The sequence below is a fragment of the Alternaria metachromatica genome (genome assembly GCF_023757995.1).
Source record: "Alternaria metachromatica strain BMP 0045 chromosome Unknown scaffold_15, whole genome shotgun sequence".
In the NCBI taxonomy this organism is placed as follows: domain Eukaryota; kingdom Fungi; phylum Ascomycota; class Dothideomycetes; order Pleosporales; family Pleosporaceae; genus Alternaria; species Alternaria metachromatica.
The window spans coordinates 740,660-760,629 of NW_026055506.1; the positions used below are offsets into that span (position 1 = coordinate 740,660).

At 55.3% G+C, this 19,970-nt stretch overlaps 6 protein-coding genes across 6 annotated transcripts; 2 read left to right on the forward strand and 4 right to left on the reverse strand.

The window, feature by feature from the left end:
- Positions 1–953: 953 nt before the first annotated feature.
- On the reverse strand, positions 954–2,056 carry J4E83_006785 (uncharacterized protein; the record flags this gene model as incomplete). The annotated part of the gene is made up of 2 exons (XM_049333695.1): positions 954–1,930; positions 2,050–2,056. 2 exons carry the CDS (start codon positions 2,054–2,056, stop codon positions 954–956), a joined length of 984 nt encoding a protein of 327 aa, XP_049187417.1.
- A 384-nt stretch (positions 2,057–2,440) lies between these two features.
- J4E83_006786 (uncharacterized protein) lies at positions 2,441–3,869 on the reverse strand (the record flags this gene model as incomplete). The annotated part of the gene is made up of 2 exons (XM_049333696.1): positions 2,441–3,726; positions 3,773–3,869. 2 exons carry the CDS (start codon positions 3,867–3,869, stop codon positions 2,441–2,443), a joined length of 1,383 nt encoding a protein of 460 aa, XP_049187418.1.
- Positions 3,870–4,808: 939 nt separating this feature from the next.
- J4E83_006787 (uncharacterized protein) lies at positions 4,809–5,989 on the reverse strand (the record flags this gene model as incomplete). The annotated part of the gene is made up of 2 exons (XM_049333697.1): positions 4,809–5,633; positions 5,771–5,989. 2 exons carry the CDS (start codon positions 5,987–5,989, stop codon positions 4,809–4,811), a joined length of 1,044 nt encoding a protein of 347 aa, XP_049187419.1.
- A 524-nt stretch (positions 5,990–6,513) lies between these two features.
- On the forward strand, positions 6,514–9,978 carry J4E83_006788 (uncharacterized protein; the record flags this gene model as incomplete). Its single annotated transcript, XM_049333698.1, has 1 exon — positions 6,514–9,978. One exon carries the CDS (start codon positions 6,514–6,516, stop codon positions 9,976–9,978), a length of 3,465 nt encoding a protein of 1,154 aa, XP_049187420.1.
- A 1,227-nt stretch (positions 9,979–11,205) lies between these two features.
- RLI1 (Fe-S cluster-binding ribosome biosynthesis protein) lies at positions 11,206–13,209 on the reverse strand (the record flags this gene model as incomplete). The annotated part of the gene is made up of 3 exons (XM_049333699.1): positions 11,206–12,560; positions 12,610–12,782; positions 13,205–13,209. The coding sequence occupies 3 exons, from the start codon at positions 13,207–13,209 to the stop codon at positions 11,206–11,208; spliced, it is 1,533 nt and encodes a 510-aa protein (XP_049187421.1).
- An 876-nt stretch (positions 13,210–14,085) lies between these two features.
- On the forward strand, positions 14,086–19,174 carry J4E83_006790 (uncharacterized protein; the record flags this gene model as incomplete). Its single annotated transcript, XM_049333700.1, has 8 exons — positions 14,086–14,499; positions 14,548–14,574; positions 14,622–14,700; positions 14,753–15,079; positions 15,130–15,170; positions 15,227–15,500; positions 15,549–18,987; positions 19,036–19,174. 8 exons carry the CDS (start codon positions 14,086–14,088, stop codon positions 19,172–19,174), a joined length of 4,740 nt encoding a protein of 1,579 aa, XP_049187422.1.
- Between the last annotated feature and the right edge of the window lie 796 nt (positions 19,175–19,970).

Consider the following 19,970-nt stretch of genomic DNA (forward strand, 5'->3'; position numbering starts at 1 on the left):
TAGATTTGGTCAAGCTGTAGGTCGCGCCACATTCAAATTTAGCATAAACACTACCACGCCTACCACGGTCATGGAAGCAAGCACAGGAGGATGAAAGCTAACAACCTCCTCCACAGACCCGACCGCGTATCCCTCTACACCCTGCACTCCACCCCCCTCTTCTTCCAACACATGGACGACGCCCTCCTCCCGCACCTAACCCTCGTGCACAAATACCCCTTCGCCTTCCACCGGCTGCGCATCGACCGCGGCGCCATCCGCTTCGTGCTCTCGGGCGCGACCTTAATGGCACCCGGTCTGACATCGCCGGGCGGCCGCTTACCAGGCCCGGAGTTAAGTGACGAGGACAAAGAGGTGTATGGGGCGCAGGATCTGAAGGAAGGTGAAGTGGTGGTGATTGAGGCGGAGGGAAAGGAGACGGCGTGTATGGTGGGCGTGTTGAAGATGGGGACGGAGGAGATGAAGAAGGTTAAGAAGGGGCAGGCGTGTGAGGCGGGGCATTATTTGGGGGATGGGCTTTGGGGGTTGAAGTTGGATTGAGGGGGGGAGGGTTTTGATGGTATGGGCGGGATGAAGTACATGAGCAGCGAGTGGCTTCAGAGTCACACGAACAGACCGGCTATCGATGAAGGGATGGATCACGATCAGGAGCCACTCAAGGCTCTGATCACAGGCACAATGTTACAGCTTATCTTGCCATTCGCAAGATAGTTGTCGATCTTAGAACGGGATCTCCATGAATACAAACGAAGTTGAACATGGTATCATATTTCTAATCGTGAAGACTGCTTTTTCATAAGATCAATGCTTACATCAACCATCTACTCATTGCAATCGACTTGTAGCATCTTATTGCGGTGCGCCTCGGCCAGCACCAGCACCACCACCTCCCATGAAGTTCCTGGCCCTGATATCTCGTTAGTCATAATTATGTCAATGAGCACGTCTTGAACTTACATCTCAGCCAGGTTAGGGTCGTTCATGAGATCCTGCATGTTGGGCATTCCACCTCCGCTTCCACCACCGCCGCCGCCTCGACCTCCACCGCCACCACCACCACCGAACTGTTGAGCCATCTCCGCTATCCTTGGGTTGTTCATGAGGTTGCTCATCATGTCTGGGTTGCTCATGAGGTTTTGAGCCATCTGCCTCATCATCGGGTTCTGCATAAGACCCGCGAGATCGGGCATGCCGCCGCCTCCGCCGCCGCCACCACCGAGCATACCAGCGAGGGCAGAGAGATCAGGCATGCCACCGCCGCCACCCATACCGCCAGCTCCTCGGGCAGCGTCGGGAGCACCAACGTCACCACCATCCTCTTCGACCTTCTTCTTAGCTGTCTCGTAGCCCTTGCGCATGACCTCTGAACCGCCGCCCTCTGCGTCCATGCCCGACTTGTATGCCTCCATAGCGCCCTTTGCGTCGCCGAGAACGTACTTAGCGAGACCGAGACGCGACCAGGCCTTGGAGTAGTTGGGATCGGCAGCGACTGCCATCTCAGCGTCCTCCTTTGCGAGCTCGTGCTTGCCCTGGCCTGAGTATGCGGCGGCGCGGTTGGAGAGGTAGATGGGGTTAAGCGGAACGACTTCGAGGGCAGCGGTGTAGTGCTTGACAGCAGAATCGTAGTCCTTCTTCTTCATCGCCTCGTTACCCAGTCCCTTCAGTCTCTCGGCCTCATCCTTGTTTGGCCCGCCTGGTCCTGACCCGGCGGCAGGTGTCTGTGGCGTCGCTGGTCGGGCCTCCTTTGCCGACGAGGATCCCTCAGTTGTGGCAGTTGTCTTTCCCTTGAGCTTCTCGTAGACATTGTAGATTGCGAGCAGGTTCTGGTCGCCAATGGCGTCCTTCTTTGCGGCCTCATCCGCAGCGTCGACCTTGAAAGCTTCGGCGATGCAGTTGGCGGCGACTTCGAGCTGTTCGGCGTCGTCGGGCGCTACGGAGCCGTCGGTCTGCGAGGTCTGGAGGAAGTCGAGGATGGCGAGCGCGAGGCGCTTCTTGGATTGGAAAGCCTGGGACTGTGAGCCGTTGTTTACGTGCGCAAGTGGGGCAGACTTACCATGACGGCGTGATGTGTGTGTTGGAAGGGTCTCGCAGGCTGGGTACTAGGAACAATGTAGTACGTTCCCTGGTAGTAAGCTTATGAACAGGTGTTCAGGTAGGTACAGGATTATGGTTGGTTGCAAGTCTGAGATCAACGCATTGAAACTCGAAGCTTCCGTCGGTCAATTGGCGGGGCAGTCCGCCGCCTGGCCAGTGCCAAGCTGCTACCACCAACCCTGTAGTGTTCACTATCAAACGCTGCGAGCAAAGAATGTGAATTGCATGAATTTGGGATTTGTCTGGCGTCATTCAAGCCATCAAGTGCTTTTATTTACACGTCTACTCTTACACCCCACTACTAATATAACACATGCTAGAAGGTGAGATGGGTATCTACAAGTCTCTAATCGTCGCTCAATCCTTCCCAAGCACCCTTGGGCTTCTCCTTCGGCCACAGTGAGCTGAACCATGATTCTTCTTTTAAGAGAGACATGCTCTTGGCGCGCTCTTCAACTTCGCGATCTAACGCAAATCTCCGCATGCGCTCAGCGATTCTAGGGTCGAGCACCATTTCGTCTAGCCATACCCTTTCCCTAGTGTCGCCTTCTTCGCGCTTTCGTGCTGTCTTGGACCAGTCTGGTTCTTCGTGTGCAAGTAATCGTTGTTGCTCCCACTGCGCCTGGCTGTGTCCGTCTTCCTCGTTGGTGACAGACGCTTCGCCTGCAGTCTCGAAAGGTCGGTATGCACCGAGAACAGCGGCAGCGGTTTCCCTGCCAATGTCATCCGCCGCTTGTCGCTTGTTCAGGAAACGGAACATGCGAATGGGGAAGTTGAAGAACCCAAGAAGATGAGGAAGAGGTACTACGGCGGCGGGACCGAGTGCTTGTGGGCAGTTTTGGGAGAGTACGGCATTGTGGTATTCGGCGGTTGAGATGAAAGGCGGTGGTTGCTTCTTCTTCTTGGGTTTGTTCTCTTCTTCCTTCGGCTTCTCAGCGTCTTCCGTCTTTGGGTTTTCGGGTGTAGCAGTAGGTGATGCATCGTCGGTCGTGGCAGGTGTTGTGCTGTCAGAGGGTGCTTCGGTCGACGCAGGTGTGGGTTCGATCGCAGCAACCGGTACCTCTACCGTCGGTTCTGATGATGGCGGAGGGTCCAGAGGTCCCAGCCAACCCTCATGGAGTCCTCGAACATATTCTTTCCATGTGTGTCTGCCGATAATGATGTCTCCTCCCGGTCCACTCCACTGGCTCACACCAGCTCTTTGCCTTAGTCCTTCCAACTCCTCCTCAAGCCCTGGCTCCAATGGCTCGGCGGTCACCTCTCCCCTCTTCTTCCTCAACTTCCGTATCCGCTCTGCCAATCCAGCTCTGACGTCTCCTTCCCTTCGGCCTTCGACCGCATCCCAATCCAATGCCGCTGCGACCAGAATGGGCTTGATGTATTCGTGAAAGTGATCGCGTGCAGGTACTATTCCATCCGCCGGCGGTGCAGACAAGAATATCGTAAGCCTCCTCGGCAGCTGATGTACGTCCAACGGCTCGTGTGCGATGTGCTCAACAACCTTTGCCCACTTCTTCTGTATGCGCTTCTTCTGCCTGCGATCATACATGACCGCCGCAGTCCAAGAACCAGTAATCGAAAGAAAAATCATCCAATTGCGCGACGGCAGCTTGAAGCGAAAGTTTGGCAGGCCTGTAATTGTTAGTAGTGCTCCGCGTGAGACAGTGGAACCACGCACCCATCATTCTCCAGACGGGATTCGGAGGCTTCTGCGGTTTGCTGGGCCCGGCAGAAGCCTCGCCCGCAGCTGAGGCTTTTGCGTCCGGTTCGGCCATGCTGGTGTGGACGGCGTTGGTGGTTGCGGTGTTGGTCGCGCGCCCCAAAAATTTCCTTGACTGCCTATCGGCGAGCGCGGGAATGGATCGGAGCGGGCTAGTCATCACTCCCAACCTTGGAACGACGTGATTTAGCGAGTGACGGTCCCACCACTGCCCCTCACCCCTCAGTGACATTATTGGAACCTTGAGCCGCATTTCGCGGCTCTATTGCCCGCACATTTGCCAACGTATTGTACGATAAAATTCAAGATTTTGCCATCAAATCACCTTCGGGTAATGCGATAACACCTCATGGTGGTAAGTTCTGCCCGCACGCAGTACCTATGAGACATCTTCTAACTGTACCTTCAGGTATGGTCTAGTGGTATGACGTCGCGTTGTGGCTGGCGGACACTAAGTGTCCCGATCCAGATCCGCGCCAGCCTGGGTTCGAGTACGTTCTTTCCCAATACATTGGTGGTCCTGAGACATCGTCTAACATGTCTACAGTTCCCAGTACCGCCAAATTGCGACATTCTTTTTTGCCTTCTTAATAGCCTTCTCAGCAGAAGGCTAGTCGGCTTTCTTTTTGCCTCTTAAACTCTTGTTACAGGAGACTGTGACGCTGCACATATCTGTATGCAGTCTACCTTTACTTAGTTAAGTTGCCTGATGTAGGTTCACTAGAGAGCGAGTTTGACATAAAACAGGGAGCAGGATACTAGATTCTGCCTTCACAAAGGTTGCTTGCATGCTTTTTTGAACACTTTTAATACTTACGAAGCGATATGCTTGTTCTAAAATGTTACAATCGACTTTGACTACACCTCTAGGGGCGCACATATATGCAGACTTGCTCACATTGCTCTATGCAGTGCATCGGAAGTCTCTTTTGCCCTTCAGACTTTATCAGTCTTGTCTCTAGGGACAACAGATCATGCACTAGGAAGATCAAGTTTAAGGATGTATTGTATCCAGATGCTCGTTGATATCGGACTCTGCTATCCGAATATTACAAATCGGACAATCGACGAGTAATTTCTTCTGCACGACAGAATTATGCTCCTCATCTCGCGGCCGTTTCTGGCCAGCGCTCGAGGCTGTGGGTGTGGATGAACGAACGACATCTTCCACGCCTGCAGACGCCACACCTTGTCTATCATTCGAAGGATTGGTCGAGGTTTCATCCTCATCACCAATGACAATAGGTACATCAGAAGTCTTGCCCTGCACCTTAACATCCTTCTTGATCCAGCCATCCAACTTATTCTTCTGCCGTCCCGCCCGCTCCTTGGTACTCATAGCCTCCAGCTGTTTCTTAGTCGGCGCCGGTTCCTGGATCTTGTGATAAGTGCCCCCACATTCGGCCTGATGTCTTGAGTACCACGTGTCACCCTTGCCAGGAGCTCGGTTCATGCTGCGCTTGACGAGGCCAAAGTACGGCGGCTGGCTTCTGCAGGGTCCGTCGCACTGCCAGACGTGGGTGCGGTAGCTGTCGACTTCATCGTGAAAGGTGTGGTAGATGGTGACTTCATAGTTGCCGTGGTTGTTCACGGCGTCGGCAAACAGCTGGAAGCCGACGCCATGTCCAGTACCGTCATCCCCGCGCGAGTGCTTCCACGATGTGGTGATGAAGAAGTAGGCATGGATTGCTTCATGTAGCAGTGTGTTGATGGTATCCGACCGAGGACGATACTGCAGCAGTGGCGTGGACAACTTCAACCGGATGCGCGTGAACTTGTTGGTCTTGGGATCCCGGGATAGCTCACAGATGCCAGCGCACTGGATCTATTGTTAGCCGGTGTTTGACACGGCAGTCTAGAAGCGGGTGGGGCAACGGTCCGGAGACACGAGGGCGGCTTCAGAAGTGGTGGATGAGACGCGTGGAAAGCAAATTGTGACGCGCAAAGAAAACCTACCAGAGTCAAACGCGGCGACCAGATGACTTCGACACGTGGGAGGAGCAGTTTGCGGAAGTAGAGGATGTTATACAGGGCGAACAGCTCGTGGATGTCGACAAAGGGCTCGCCGTTGTTCAAGATGGCGTTGATGCTCTTCAGGGCATCGTCTTGTTCAGGAGACAGCGGCTGCAGGGTCGCAACGGCCGCCAATGCAGCGTCCTCGTCGGTAACGGGCATGGCACATGCGAAACATAGTCGACTGTTAGTCTTAGTGTTTAGCAGGGTGGCAGTCCAGGCACGCCAGGGTCTGGATTAAGGGAGATCGCCGTGGAAGGCTGTTTCGGGTGCCGTGTGGCTCGTAGGGCTGCAATGCATGTGCACAAAACAGCCCTAGCGCGTGGAGATGATTGTTCGACACCACCAAGTGTCGTGACTTGGCTGTGCGGTGCCCCTTGCGCCTTCGTAATTAAGAGAGCCCGCCGAGTGCTTTGTCTGCCCCTGACGCCGTGGAAAATCTGGCCGTCTTTGCTTTCTCACACATACAAAGAAGCGTGGGGCGACATATCTAGGCCTCGCCATATCGTATGACGCACTGCCTCTCCACTTATTGCATAGTAGCAACCGATGCACGCGAACAGGACATCCACCTCGCATAACGTATACGCACACGCATTCCGATTCCGACGTCCCCTTTCCCGTGCAGTCACCCACACGACTATACGCTGTACGGATGGGCGTGCTCATAGTCTCGCTCGACAAACATGGCGGCAATCGATCCCCCCAGAGCGGTTGACTTGGTCCGCACGGCGTCGCAGAGCTCGACCATATCCAACCCACGCAACCGCAGCATACAGCGCATGCGGCCCTCGAAGCGCAGCTCCAACACGTCGCTCAGCCGCAGCCGCAGCAGAGCGCCCTCGCCCGAAGTCGACACCAAGAGCCTCACGTCCTTCCCCTCACTGTCGCCTAGCCCGGAGACGTCACCGGCACAGTCGCGCGTCAACGGCTGGTTCCGCTCCACGCCAGCGCCCGAGGACAGCCTTAAGAATGCTGAGAGCAGGACGGTTGCATCGCCCGACACGGTCAAGGCGATTCCCCCGCCGGACCTCAAGGGCACGACGCCTGCCTCTACCGTCAGGAAGGTCACCAAGTCAACACAGCAGATAGTGGGCAGTCTGGTAGCCGCCTCGTCTGCCAAAGACCGGACGGCTCTCTTCGACGACACCCCCACCGAGTCGGCCAAGGTCCCCGGAAACCTCCACTTTGCCAGCGACGACAACATACAGGATGCGCTGCGACAAACGGGCGCTGTGGCGCTAGTCAAGCAACTCGCTGGCGACCTGGCCCAGCGCGATGCGCAAATCACGGCTCTGCGGAGACGAGCCGAGGAGCGCGAGCGCATGCTGAGGAAGATGCTGCAGGAGTGCGAAGTCTCCAACATGGACATTGAGAACCGGCTGCGCGAGCTGGAGAAGAGCAAGGAGCCAGGCAATAGCCTCACCAAGACGAGGACGAGGGGCGACAGCACAGCCACTGGATTGCACCCCGACGACCCCATGGAGGACAGGCTCGCCAGGGCTATGGAAGACGAATTGGCTGAGCATCCCGATGCTCTGGGCATGGACACGGGCACCTCAGCGCCTCAGGCAGAAGTCATGTCCATCAACTCAGTCGCGTCGGACGCGCCACGCGACACATCCAAACCGAACTGGAAGACCTACATTTGGGCTGGGACGAGCAAGAAGAGCAGCCGAGCACCGTCCGTAGCGAGCATGGTGGACAGAGAAGCCGAGACTCTGGGGCATACCCGGTCGCGCGCATCTAGTGGAGCAAAGCCACCCCGCAAGGCCCTCGCGAGCGATCTCTTCGTCCCTCCAGCCGGTGCTGTACCTGCATTGCGCCGACTCAACAGCTCAGACCATGCTACAGACTCGGCGCGTAGATCTTCGTCGACATCGCTAGCAAGCTGGGCGTTGAAAATGGTAGCAGGAAACAATGCTGCAAACCCCAAGGCCAATACAGTACGAGGCCGCAAATCCACAGCTTCGAGTGTTGTCGACCGTGCGCCTTCCATGGACTCCACCAAGACCGCACAATCCGCAAAGTCATCGCTAGCCAGCACCCAAAGACGAGGTCGCGCCTTAGGCCCCAATGGAACAATCAAAAGCACCGCGCTAGAACAGCCCAAGAACGTGTCGAATGGGCTCGGTCCGACTCCGCCTGTCCGTGGAATGAGCAATCTTGGGCCCGTGGAAATGGACCGAATCCTGCCTGAGGACTCACGGCCACCAACGCTAGTACAGCAACACAATAGGTTCATCGGCAGCAGCGAGTACTTGACTGATAGATTCGGCTTCATCTATGACCAGCGTCGCAAGAAGAGACAGAGTGAGGCAGCGGCTGAGTTGATCAAGCAGAAGCGAAGCAGCAATGTGGAGTCACTCGGCGACGGCAGGACTGCACTCAACAACCTGGCTCTCGATGAGGACCATGAACATGCAGGCTCTGTTCCCGCGGATCAGAATGATGGCACCACACGCCCGTCCAGCTCCGACTCTGATAATCACCAGAACCAGCCAGCCAGCAAGACGTGGGTTGATTACCTGAAGCTAGCCACGCATCCAACTGAACTCCTCTCACACACTCCATCTGCGGCACCCATCACCACCGTAGAGTCCGCAGAAGGCGAAGTCTCCAACTTCAAAATTGGGAACAACCAAATTACATTGATGAAGCGAGGGTCTGCACCAACGGCGAGCGTCAACCCAGAGCCATCACCATCGCGTATCGTCTCAGGTAATGCAGAACTTTCCGCTACAACCACTTCACCGGGCCCATCTACTCCAATCAGCCAGTATCCCCCGCAGATCGACCCAGTGCAATCCCTACTAGAGCAGATGAGTGAGCTGCACGACAATCTCCAAAGAGAGAGGACTGTGAAGTGGAATGACTTTCTGCGTAAAGTGCGTGCTCAAAACAAGCGTGAAGGGGATGTTGCCAGCACCGGCGAGAATGGCAAAAGCAACGCAATGCCCGAGCAGTTCCTCGCCGATGGTGAACTAGTAGGCATCGCGGGCTTGGGTAACAAAGGCAAGATTGGACGCGCCAAGTGGCAGGAGTTCCGCCGTCTTGTTCTCGGTGGTATCCCAGTCAACATGAGAGCCGCGATCTGGGCTGAAGGAAGCGGCGCGCTGCATCTGCGCATGCCAGGCTACTACGAAGACTTGGTGAACAACGGCGAAGACGACCCCACCATTGCAACCCAGATCCAAATGGACATCACCCGCACACTTACCGACAACATCTTCTTCCGCACAGGACCTGGCGTACAGAAGCTACAGGAAGTACTCCTCGCCTACTCCCGCCGCAACCCCGAGGTTGGCTACTGTCAAGGCATGAACCTGATCACCGCCTGCCTCCTACTCATCATGCCAACCCCCGAAGACGCATTCTGGGTCTTAACCGCCATGATCGAAGAAATCCTCCCACAACACTACTACGACCAACACCTCCTCACCTCCCGCGCCGACCAATCCGTCCTGCGCTCCTACGTCAGCGAAATCCTCCCACGCCTCTCCGCGCATCTCGACGAACTAGAAATCGAGCTCGAGGCGCTAACCTTCCAATGGTTCCTCTCCGTCTTCACCGACTGCCTCTCCGCCGAAGCTTTATTCCGCGTCTGGGACGTCGTCCTATGTATGCACGACGGCTCTACGTTCCTCTTTCAAATCGCACTTGCGCTGTTGAAACTGAACGAGAAAGCGCTGTTGCAGTGCGATACCCCAGCGGGCGTGTACCACTACATCAACCACCAAATGACCAACCACGCCATCAGCATCGACGGCCTAATCCAAGCCTCCGACGCCCTCGGCAAAGTCATCAAACGCAAAGACGTCGAAGATCGCCGCGCAAAAGCCGTAGCGCACGAAGAGGAACTCATGCGCCAGCGTGAGGAAGCGAGACAGGAGCGCGCGCGGAAGAGGGCTAGTAAGCTTTCGGATGTATCTGCGCCGTCGCTGCCTACGCAACCGGAAGAGGATGCGAAGAGTCTGTCCGCTAGTCTCGACGCGGAGTTGTCGTCAAGGACGAGTCCTATGGCTACGCCGTTGAGTAGCGCGACGGCACGGAGTGAGGAGGAGGAGGATGCCGAGTATGTGAATAGTAGTTTGGAATTGACGAATCGCACGCCGATGCCTATGGATGAGGAGTTTATGTGGCGGGGCTGATGAATAGGGGAGGATGGTGTTGGATGGTGTTGGATGGGAGAGGCGATACGACGTCTTTTTTTCTTTGTTACAGACGTACGTATATATTTGCATCGCTGGAGTTGGAGTTAGGGGTTACGGGACTGGGACTGGGTATGGGATCATCGTTCCTTTTTCATCTATATACCCCATCGCCGCTGCTTGCTGGATGCCCCGTTGTAAAATTGGATTGGAGTGGATTGGATTGGATAGTTTAACAACAATGGATACCCCCTTCTTACTTTCTGTGTCTCCTTCTTCCGTCCTCCCGTGTGTGTTCATCTCTTTCTTCATCCTCGAGATCCGTGATAGAGACAGATGAAAGACGACGACGCTTGTCTAGTTGCCGGCGGCGAGTTCACCCATGTCCCGCCAACCTAGCACGCCCTCCTCGCCATTTCAAAGACCATCAAACTACTTTACTGAGCCATTCAGAACTCTCAAACTCATAGCGTACATAAACATTATCGCGATAGTTGGCCGCTAACTAGGATTTCATTACCGGATTCGTCGCATGTGAGTCTACAAGGTGTTCAGTGGGCTTCATTTTATTTAGTATGCATAGCACGCTCTAGATGGCTCTACCTGTAATGTGCCTTTGATGGTTTCCATCAACCAGCGAACTTGTAAAAATATCTAGTAACTCTAGTTGATGCTGCTTTTTGCTGACGACTTGTAAGTAGCAATGACATTCACCAGTTTTTCCACGCAGGATCGTACGTCGAGTGTTGTCACGGAAATTATCACGTCACCGTGAGATTGAAACGTTATGCAATCGGTTCGGGATACCACAAGTATGTTGGGGGAACAAATGTGGATATTTGTTGTCATGTATCCTCCACCACATTTGAGTAGCTGCAAACTAATTACTTTCCTGCTTGTGACTTCTGGCTTTCAGTCGTTAGCCACACACACATGCTGCACTATCCCTCGAGATGTTCGGCGGCCACCTAACTTGACCCGGACTGGCTAGTCTTGACGACGTTGCATACTGCATTGATACAAATAGCCGGCGCAGGAGATCGACCGCCGATGAGGGGACAGCCATCTTCCTCATCTTCCTCATCCGCACCTTCATCGTCATCCAGCAGGCTCACAGTGCGTCCTCTCAGGCCGCGCTTCTTATTGCCTTTCTTAGTCACCCCGGTCTTGACGTGCCCTTGTGGGCGGCGCTGGGAGGGAGGCGTGTTTTGTTTGTGGAAAACCTCTTCAACTATCATCCTCAAGGAAGAAGTAGTTTCCGCTCAGCTTCTGTTCCTGATCAAGCTGGGACTTGTCCTTGTTGATACGGGGACGGAAGGAGTTGGGGTCACGGCGGAAGGTGACGTCCAGGTTCTTCAGGAAAGAGTTGCAACCAGTGAGGAGAGACTCGGGCTTGTTGGCGCGAGCGTTGACAGCAGGTTGGCCGTCAAAGACGATGACACGGTCAGCAAGGTAGGTGGCCATGATGAAATCGTGCTCGACGACGAAAGCGGTCTTCTTGGAGTGCATAATGAAGCGCTTGATGACACGAGATGCGACAATACGCTGCTCGGAATCGAGGTAGGCACTGGGCTCATCGATAAGGTAGATGTCAGCTGGCATACCAAGGGCCAAGACGATAGCCACACGCTGCAATTCACCACCGGAGAGGTTCTGCACTTCCTGGTCGATGAAGTCGTCCATCTTAAGCGGCTTGTAGACATCGGTCTGGAACTGAGGGCTGAGGAAAGCGGTCTTGATCTTCTTGAAGAAGAGCTGGCGAACGGTACCCTGGAACCTGGGAGTGATGGTCTGGGGCTTCATGCTGATGCTCATCTTGGGGATCTTGGTGTCGCCGTCGGGTTGCAGAGCGCCGGCAAGCATCTTACAGAAAGTGGTCTTTCCGGTACCGTTCTCACCCATCATGACGATGATCTCAGAGTCAGTGAAGTTACCAGTCTCGATGTTGAGTTCAAAGCTTCCGAGGGTCTTCTTCATGTTTGGGTAGCTGTAGCCGCGGTTGTGGTCAACCATGTATTCGTCACCAGCCTCTGCGATGCGGAACTGCAGCGATTCCTCACGGAAACGCAAGTTCTCGGTGGGAATGTTACCATCAAGGAAGATGTTGATACCTTCACGGACGGATGCGGGCAGTGTGACGACACCGTAGACAGCGGGCTTTCCGTAGAGAACACAGATGAAGTCGGAGAGGTAGTCGAGAACGGACAAATCGTGCTCGACGACAATGACATAGTCGTCGGGGCGGAGCAGACTGCGGATCTTGCGGGCGGCGGCGAGACGCTGCTTGACATCCAAGAAGGATGACGGCTCGTCAAACATGTACACATCGGCCTGTTGGACACAGACAAGCGCAATAGCGAAACGCTGCAGTTCTCCACCAGAGAGTTGTCCAATGTCGCGCTCGAAGATGTGGCGCAGCTCCAACTCGTCAATCATCTCGTCGAGGTTCTCCATCTGGCTGCGGGCCCCGATGAGCTTGCCGACGCTGCGCTCGGTCGACTTGATGGCCTTGGGAAGTTGGTCGACATATTGGGGCTTGACGACGGCCTTGAGGTTGTCTTCCAGCACCTTTGTGAAGTAGTCTGCGCGTTGTTAGCCAGTAGTTTCTTTGTCCAGAAACCAGTGTCTTACTCTGGAGTTCAGAACCACGGAAGTACTTCAGGATCTCCTCCCAGTCTGGCGGGTTGTCGTAGCGACCGAGGTTGGGCTTGAGCTTGCCACTGAGGATCTTCAGCGCTGTGCTCTTGCCAATACCGTTTGTTCCCACGAGACCCAAGACCTGGCCCGGACGGGGCATAGGCAGCCTGTGCAGCTTGAAGCTGTTCGCCGAGTATCGGTGGGTGACCTGGGTCTCGAGGTTGGTGGGCAAGTTGATGATGTTGATGGCGTCGAAGGGGCATTTCTTGGGGCAGATACCGCATCCAATGCAGAGGCGCTCAGAGATGAAGGCGATTTTGGACGAGTTGTCGACTTCGATGCACAGCTTGCCCGTGCGGACGACGGGACACGACTTTTTGCATTCTTGGCGGCATTTCTGGCGTATGTTAGTATTCGGAAGGCGCGACCGAGGGGTGGCACTTGCCTTGGGCTTGCACTGTCAAGCGAACATCCTCATGTTAGTCGGTGATCAATTTTTGAGTGTGGAGGGGTAGTGGGGTACCTTGTCCGAGTTGACAATAGCGATACTGGACTATGTTAGCAAATACACGTGTTTGAGGTCTTTCACGACATGTGACGTACCGGGTGAGCTTGTCAGACATGCTGGCGGCGGCTTTGTTGTTGCGGCGGTTGCGGTTGTGGGTGGCCCTGGAGTCGCAAACTGAGATGAGGGTGACGGCTAAGCAGTGCGTGGGTGGACTCGGCGACAGTCACTGCGAGAGAGGCGCGCGCGGATGCTGGAGGCGGAGGGTGAAGGGAAGGGAAGGTCTCCAACGACTGCACGGGTCGGAGAGAACAATGAAAGAGTTGACTGACGTTGTTGGCGAGCACGCTGGGTCAGCGATTTTGGCGGCTTGTGATTGGGGCATACAAAGGCGCAAGGTTGAAGGCCCGAGCGCGCGCCTCTCTCCAGGGCTAGCAATGAACCTCCGCTTCCACAATCTACCCACACCTCACCCTACCCCCAACCCCCACCCGACTCTCACACCGAGGGTATCTTGACCATGGACTGTATGTATATTCCCTTTTGAGTCTCACGTCGCGTCTGCTTCACCCGCGGTTCTGCCTATATCGCCGGTCGGCGGCCTTGTCCGCGTCCATCAATCCCATCGCCAGACCACGCCCACGCATCCAGCAACTCGCCTTTCACGTAGAACACGCTCTTCCGCAGCCCAAAGAGCGCCTATATCAGCCCTCCACCACCGTGCACACTCTCCCTGCCCACCCTCCGGCTCGCGCGACTCCACCGCCTTTCTCCCATCAGGCGCTCGACCCCCAAGACCGCATTCCATCAGACTTCCATTGTGCAAGTCACTGCCCTGGTTCCTGGTCGCGTTCTGGCTATTCTGGATCGCGTAGTTGCGCTCTATCCAACGCACCCGCTCCGAGCCGCCGGAGCCCACAGAAGGTCGGAATATCGTACTGACCATCCACACAGCCGCGTCCATCATGATGCCCTCTTCACCAGGCCATGTCGCCTCGTTACCATACACAAACGGCCATTTGTCGCCTCTCGCAGCCCATATGACGACCGCCGATAGCTCCTCCCAACACAGCGACAACGACCAGTCCGACACGCAAGAGCCCGCCGCAGTCGACCCAGCCTCCGATGTCGACGCGCCGGGCGAGGAGTACGACGAAGACGACGAGGTAGCTGCTGCTTCAGACTCGTCTGAGGATGTCGACGCAGAGGGCGAGCCGGACGGCGACTACGACTCTGAGTCACCGCCGTCTGAACAGGCAGAGAGCGACCGCGCCCGCAGTTCATCAGAAGAGTCAAGGCGGCCGCCGAAGCGGAAGGCTAGCGATGAGAAGGAAGACTACATTGAACAGAACCCGGAGCTATATGGTCTGCGTCGCAGCGTACGTGGCATCTCCAGTCTGCATGTACATGAGCTAACTCCAGTCCAGGGTCGTGCCCGCCCTAGTCGTCGCGTCGTAAGTGACCCCCAGTTGATGGAAGAAGCATCACTAACAGTCTGCAGGTCGATAGCGATGATGAAGATGATGAAGACTACAGCTCTGATCAGCCCCGCAAGCGACAGAGGACAGCCTCGCGGAAGAGTTTGTCAACTCTCACCTGCCCATCTGAAGTCGTACTAACCCGTCTGCCCAGCCTCAAACCAAGCCACACCAGTCTATCGCTCAGCTGGCTCCGACTCCGAGTCGGATGGCTACGTTGGCGCCCGTCGCAATATCCCTACCAAGAAGCAACGCCAACGTCAGCACGCCGTTGCCGCAGGCCGCGAGCCCCCATCACAGGCCGAGGTCCGATTCTCTGCACGTCGCACTGTCCAAGTCGCCAACTACAATGAGGAAGAAGACGAGGACGAGTTCGTCGAAGAGGACGATGAAATGACCCCCAACTACTGGGCGACCGCGCCTGAAGACGCTGGCCCCGTCATCGACAAGATCCTCGACCACCGGCCGAAGGATGGACTAGGTAAGAATAGCCCATGAGCTCATGTGCTAGCATGTGTTAACAAACAATAGAAATGGATCCTTCGTTCGACAAGCGGGATTTCGAGTACTTGGTAAGCCCTGCTCACAGCCCTGGTTACAGATACGCAGTACTAACTCGTTGTCTCAGGTCAAATGGCAAGACAAGGCTCACTACCACTCCACGTGGGAAGATTACAAGACGGCAGCTTCATACAAGGGCTACCGCAAGCTAGACAACTACTACAAGGGCCCCGTCCAGAACGACATGTACGTCTACAGTCGCAAGAACGCCGACCCGGAAGAGTACGAGCAACACATGGTTGCACGCGAAGCCGAGCGCGAGAGCCAGCTCGACTTCCACGTCGTGGAGCGTGTGATCGACTCGCGGGACGGTGAAGACGAGACAGAGTACTTTGTCAAGTGTAAGTCGACTCAACCCACCCCTATCTGGATTACCTAACACTCTACAGGGAAGGGATTGACTTACGAGTTCTGCACCTGGGAGCCCGCGTCCCTCGTAAGCCGGTTATCGCAATCCGAGATTGACCGATTCCTCGACCGCGCATCGAACCGGCCCTCCTCCGATGCCCGCGAGGCGAACCCGAACACTCGCAGGAAGTTCGTCAAGTTGGACACCCAGCCTGACTACATCAAGTTTGGCCAGCTGAGGTCCTTCCAACTTCAGGGTGTCAACTTCCTTGCACACAACTGGTGTCGCGGCACAAACGTCATCCTCGCCGATGAGATGGGTCTGGGAAAGACAGTGCAAACGGTGTCCTTCATCAACTGGCTGAGACACGATCGGAGGCAAGACGGCCCCATGATCTGTGTCGTGCCTTTGTCGACCATGCCTGCCTGGGCAGACACCTTCAACAACTGGACACCAGATGTCAACTATGTCATCTACACCGGTAGGGAAGAAGCCCGCAGCATCATCCGAGAGAAGGAGCTGTTGGTCGACGGCAACACCAAGAAGATCAAGTTCAACGTGCTCCTCACGACATACGAGTATGTCCTTGCCGACTGGCAGTTCCTCCAGAGCATCAACTGGCAGTTTCTTGCTGTCGACGAGGCGCACCGACTGAAGAACCGCGAGTCGCAGTTGTACGACCGACTCCGACAGTTCAAGGCACCATGTCGACTTCTCATCACTGGTACCCCCATCCAAAACACCCTTGGAGAGTTGGCTGCCTTGATGGACTTCCTCATGCCAGGAAAGATTCAGGTTGACGAGAATGTTGATCTTGCCTCGGAAGACGCCAGCCACAAGCTTGCCGAGCTCAGTTCAGCGATTCAGCCATACATGATTCGCCGCACCAAGGAGAAGGTAGAGAACGACCTACCTCCCAAGTCTGAGAAGATTCTCCGTGTCGAATTGTCCGACATCCAGCTTGAGTACTATAAGAATATCCTCACGCGCAATTACGAGGCGCTCAATGAGGGTGGAGTCGGCCACAAGCAGTCTCTATTGAACATTGTCATGGAGCTCAAGAAGGCCAGTAACCATGCTCTGCTCTTCCCCAATGCCGAGAACAAGCTTGTCAAGCCTGGTGCGACCAAGGACGAGACCCTGAAGGCGCTCATCACGTCCAGTGGCAAGATGATGCTTCTAGACCGACTTCTCGGAAAGCTCAAGGCCGACGGTCACCGCGTGCTCATCTTCAGTCAGATGGTGCACATGCTGGACATCTTGACCGACTACCTAAAGCTGCGCAACTACCCATTCCAGCGTCTCGATGGAACAGTCCCAGCAGCAGAGAGGAAGATCGCCATTGATCACTTCAACTCTCCCGGCAGCGAGGACTACTGCTTCCTTCTATCGACTAGGGCTGGTGGTCTCGGTATCAACTTGATGACTGCTGACACTGTCGTTATCTTCGACTCCGATTGGAACCCTCAGGCGGATTTGCAGGCCATGGCCCGAGCTCATCGTATCGGTCAGCAGAAGCCCGTGAGCGTCTACCGTCTTGTCTCCAAAGACACCATCGAAGAGGAGATTCTGGAGCGCGCTCGTAACAAGCGCATGCTGGAGTTCATCACAATCCAGCGTGGTGTCACCGATCGTCAGCAGAAGGAGCTCAACGACAAGATGAGCCGTGCTGCAGCAGAGCCCAACTCCGCAGATGACATCAACAACATTCTCAAGCGCCGTGGACAGAAGATGTTCGAGCAGTCTGGCAACCAGAAGAAGCTGGAAGAGCTCGACATTGACTCAGTCCTGGAGAACGCTGAGGAGCACAAGACCGAGCAGGCTGCCGGTCTTACATCTGATGGTGGCGAAGAGTTTCTCAAGAACTTTGAGTACACCGATGTTAAGATCGATCTCGAGTGGGACGACATCATTCCGAAAGAAGAGCTGGAGGCAGTCAAGGCTGATATCCAGCAGCGGAAGGATGAGGAAGAGACTCAGAAGCTTCTTGAAGAGAGCGCACCACGGAAGCGCAAGGCAGCCTCAGCTAGCGCACGCGAGCAGCGAGCAGCAAAGAAGCGAGCCCTTGAGGCTACCAACGTCGAAGCGGACGACGACGAGCAATCTGAGCCAGACGACAACGTCAAGCGCGACCCCAAGCGGCCTCTCAACACAAAGGAGGCTCGTAACCTCATCGGCGCGTACTGCCGATATGGTTCACTCGAGGAGCGTGGCGAAGAGATGCTCCGCGCAGCTAGGCTTGTTGGTCGCGACATGGAGGTCGTCAAGGCCACTCTTGATGAGATCATCTCTATGAGCACGCAACTCGTCAAGGATGAGCAGACCAGGCTCAAGAACCTGGAGGCTGAGACTAAGCGTCCCATCACGAAGAAGGACAAGAAGGCCGTTCTTTTCGACTTTGGCAAGGTCAAGAAGGTCAATGCAGAGACCATCCTTGAGCGACCCATCGAGATGCGCGTCCTGAAGGAAGCGGTTGAGGCAACTCCCGAGTGGCGCAACTTCCGCGTACCGGACGCCATCAAGCCCGCGAGCTACTCTTGTCCCTGGGGCGCACGCGAAGACGGCATGCTCTGCATCGGTATTCAGCGCCACGGCTATGGTGCATGGATTCCCATCCGTGACGACCCAGAGCTTGGGCTCACCGACAAGTTCTATCTCGAAGAGCATCGTGTCGATAAGAAGGAAGAGCGCACGAAGGGTGAAGAGAAGAACGCCAAGTCTCCCGGCGCTGTGCATCTGGTTCGCCGCGCGAACTACCTCCTCACCGTGCTCAAAGACAAGAGCACAACAGATCCAAATGTCAAGCGAATGATGGAGAACCATCACCGCAACAACAAGAAGCATCAGCTGAACATTGCGCGCCGGACAGATAAGGGCGTCTCTGCTAGCCCCGCTCCAGCTGGCTTAGCACGTAAGATGCAAGGACGGGATTCAGAACGTCCTTCTCATCGGGCAAACAGCAGCAGCGAGATTCGACGTCCTGATAGCCGGACTGAAGGCCGCCATCACGATAGGAAACGTGACGATCGCCCTAGAAACAGCGACCAATACAGGCCCTCGGACTCCCGCAAGGACCATCGCAATGACCGCGACCGCGACAGCGTTGATCGTCGTGTGCACACCTCTGATCGGAACGGCACGCCAGAGAACCGCCGCAAGATCAGTGGCGACGTTGATAGGCCGCGTATTAAGGATGATCGGCCTCGCCTTTCTGAAGATCGCCCGCGCTCTCATAGCCAGAGCCAAGTGCCAGACCGCAGCGTGGAAACACCCAAGCCCAAGGAGAAGAAGGCAGACGAGTTCCTTGAGCGCAAGCTCCGACCTGTTCGCGACAATCTCAGCCGCCTTAAAAAGGCGACGCCGAAGAACTACCCGCAGAAGGAAGGGATGCTCAGGATCCTTAAACAAGAGCTGGTCGCTATCGGCAACTTCATCCGTCAAAACACCAAGCAGAATGAGGAGCTCGAGGATCGTCTATGGTAAGCATTCTCATCAACTTCTCACACACTTATGCTAATACATGATAGGACTTTCACGATCAACCACCACTGGCCTCGGCCCGGTGTGACTGTCGCATCGGTCAAGGGCATGTACACTAAGATGGTCACCTCTGAAAAGCCAGCTGCGGCTGCGGCTCCGACGAACGGCCAGAACAACGGCGCCTGAGCACTTCTCCACGTACACACATACACACACATGATGCTCACGCATCATTCCACGTTATCTACCATGGGCATATGGCGTTTTCGATTATTTACGGTGGCACGCCGTCGAGTATATTTGCAGCATAGCGTAGGTGTTCGGCTCGGTTGGCTACTCAAGTTATGACTAGTTACGGGCACTGTTTGATTCTTCGTCTTTCTATTGTATTTGCATGGACAGCCCAATATCAGGGTGCGCCCCGGTGTTCATGACTTTCGCAGGGCGGCGCAAATAAAAACTAGTGTACAGGTTGTTGAAGAGCATGGCGGCACTTGGGATAGTGCGCTTTTACATTACAAGAATGGAAGGTGTCTCTGTGAAGAGAGTATCATTAGTAGCATGTAGATTCAGCACTTGCGGTTGTGCAAGATGACAATGGACTACACACATCACGCTTTCGCTTCGCTGCATGATGATGGTGAGGTATTATTGTTGACTGCAGCCTTGGCTTCTTGCAGGATGAAATGTGATCACGCGAGTCATCTGCTGCCCAATCTTCATGGTCTACAACCCTACAAGCTGGTTACTGGGCTGTCTAGAGTATTCCAACGGCCCACACGTGGCTTGGAAGCCAAGCGGTGAGGGATATTCGGGGAGCTTCCAGCGGCAGGTTGAGAATTCGCAGAGGCATTTGATGGAGCGCGAGGATTGTCGGTATTCTGAGGTCACGCGATCAGCAGCGTACGTTTGCTAGTGAGACAGCTGTGGCTGTGGGGAAGGGCATGTGTGTTGCTGGCTGGGGTTTGTGTGGGAGTGGTCT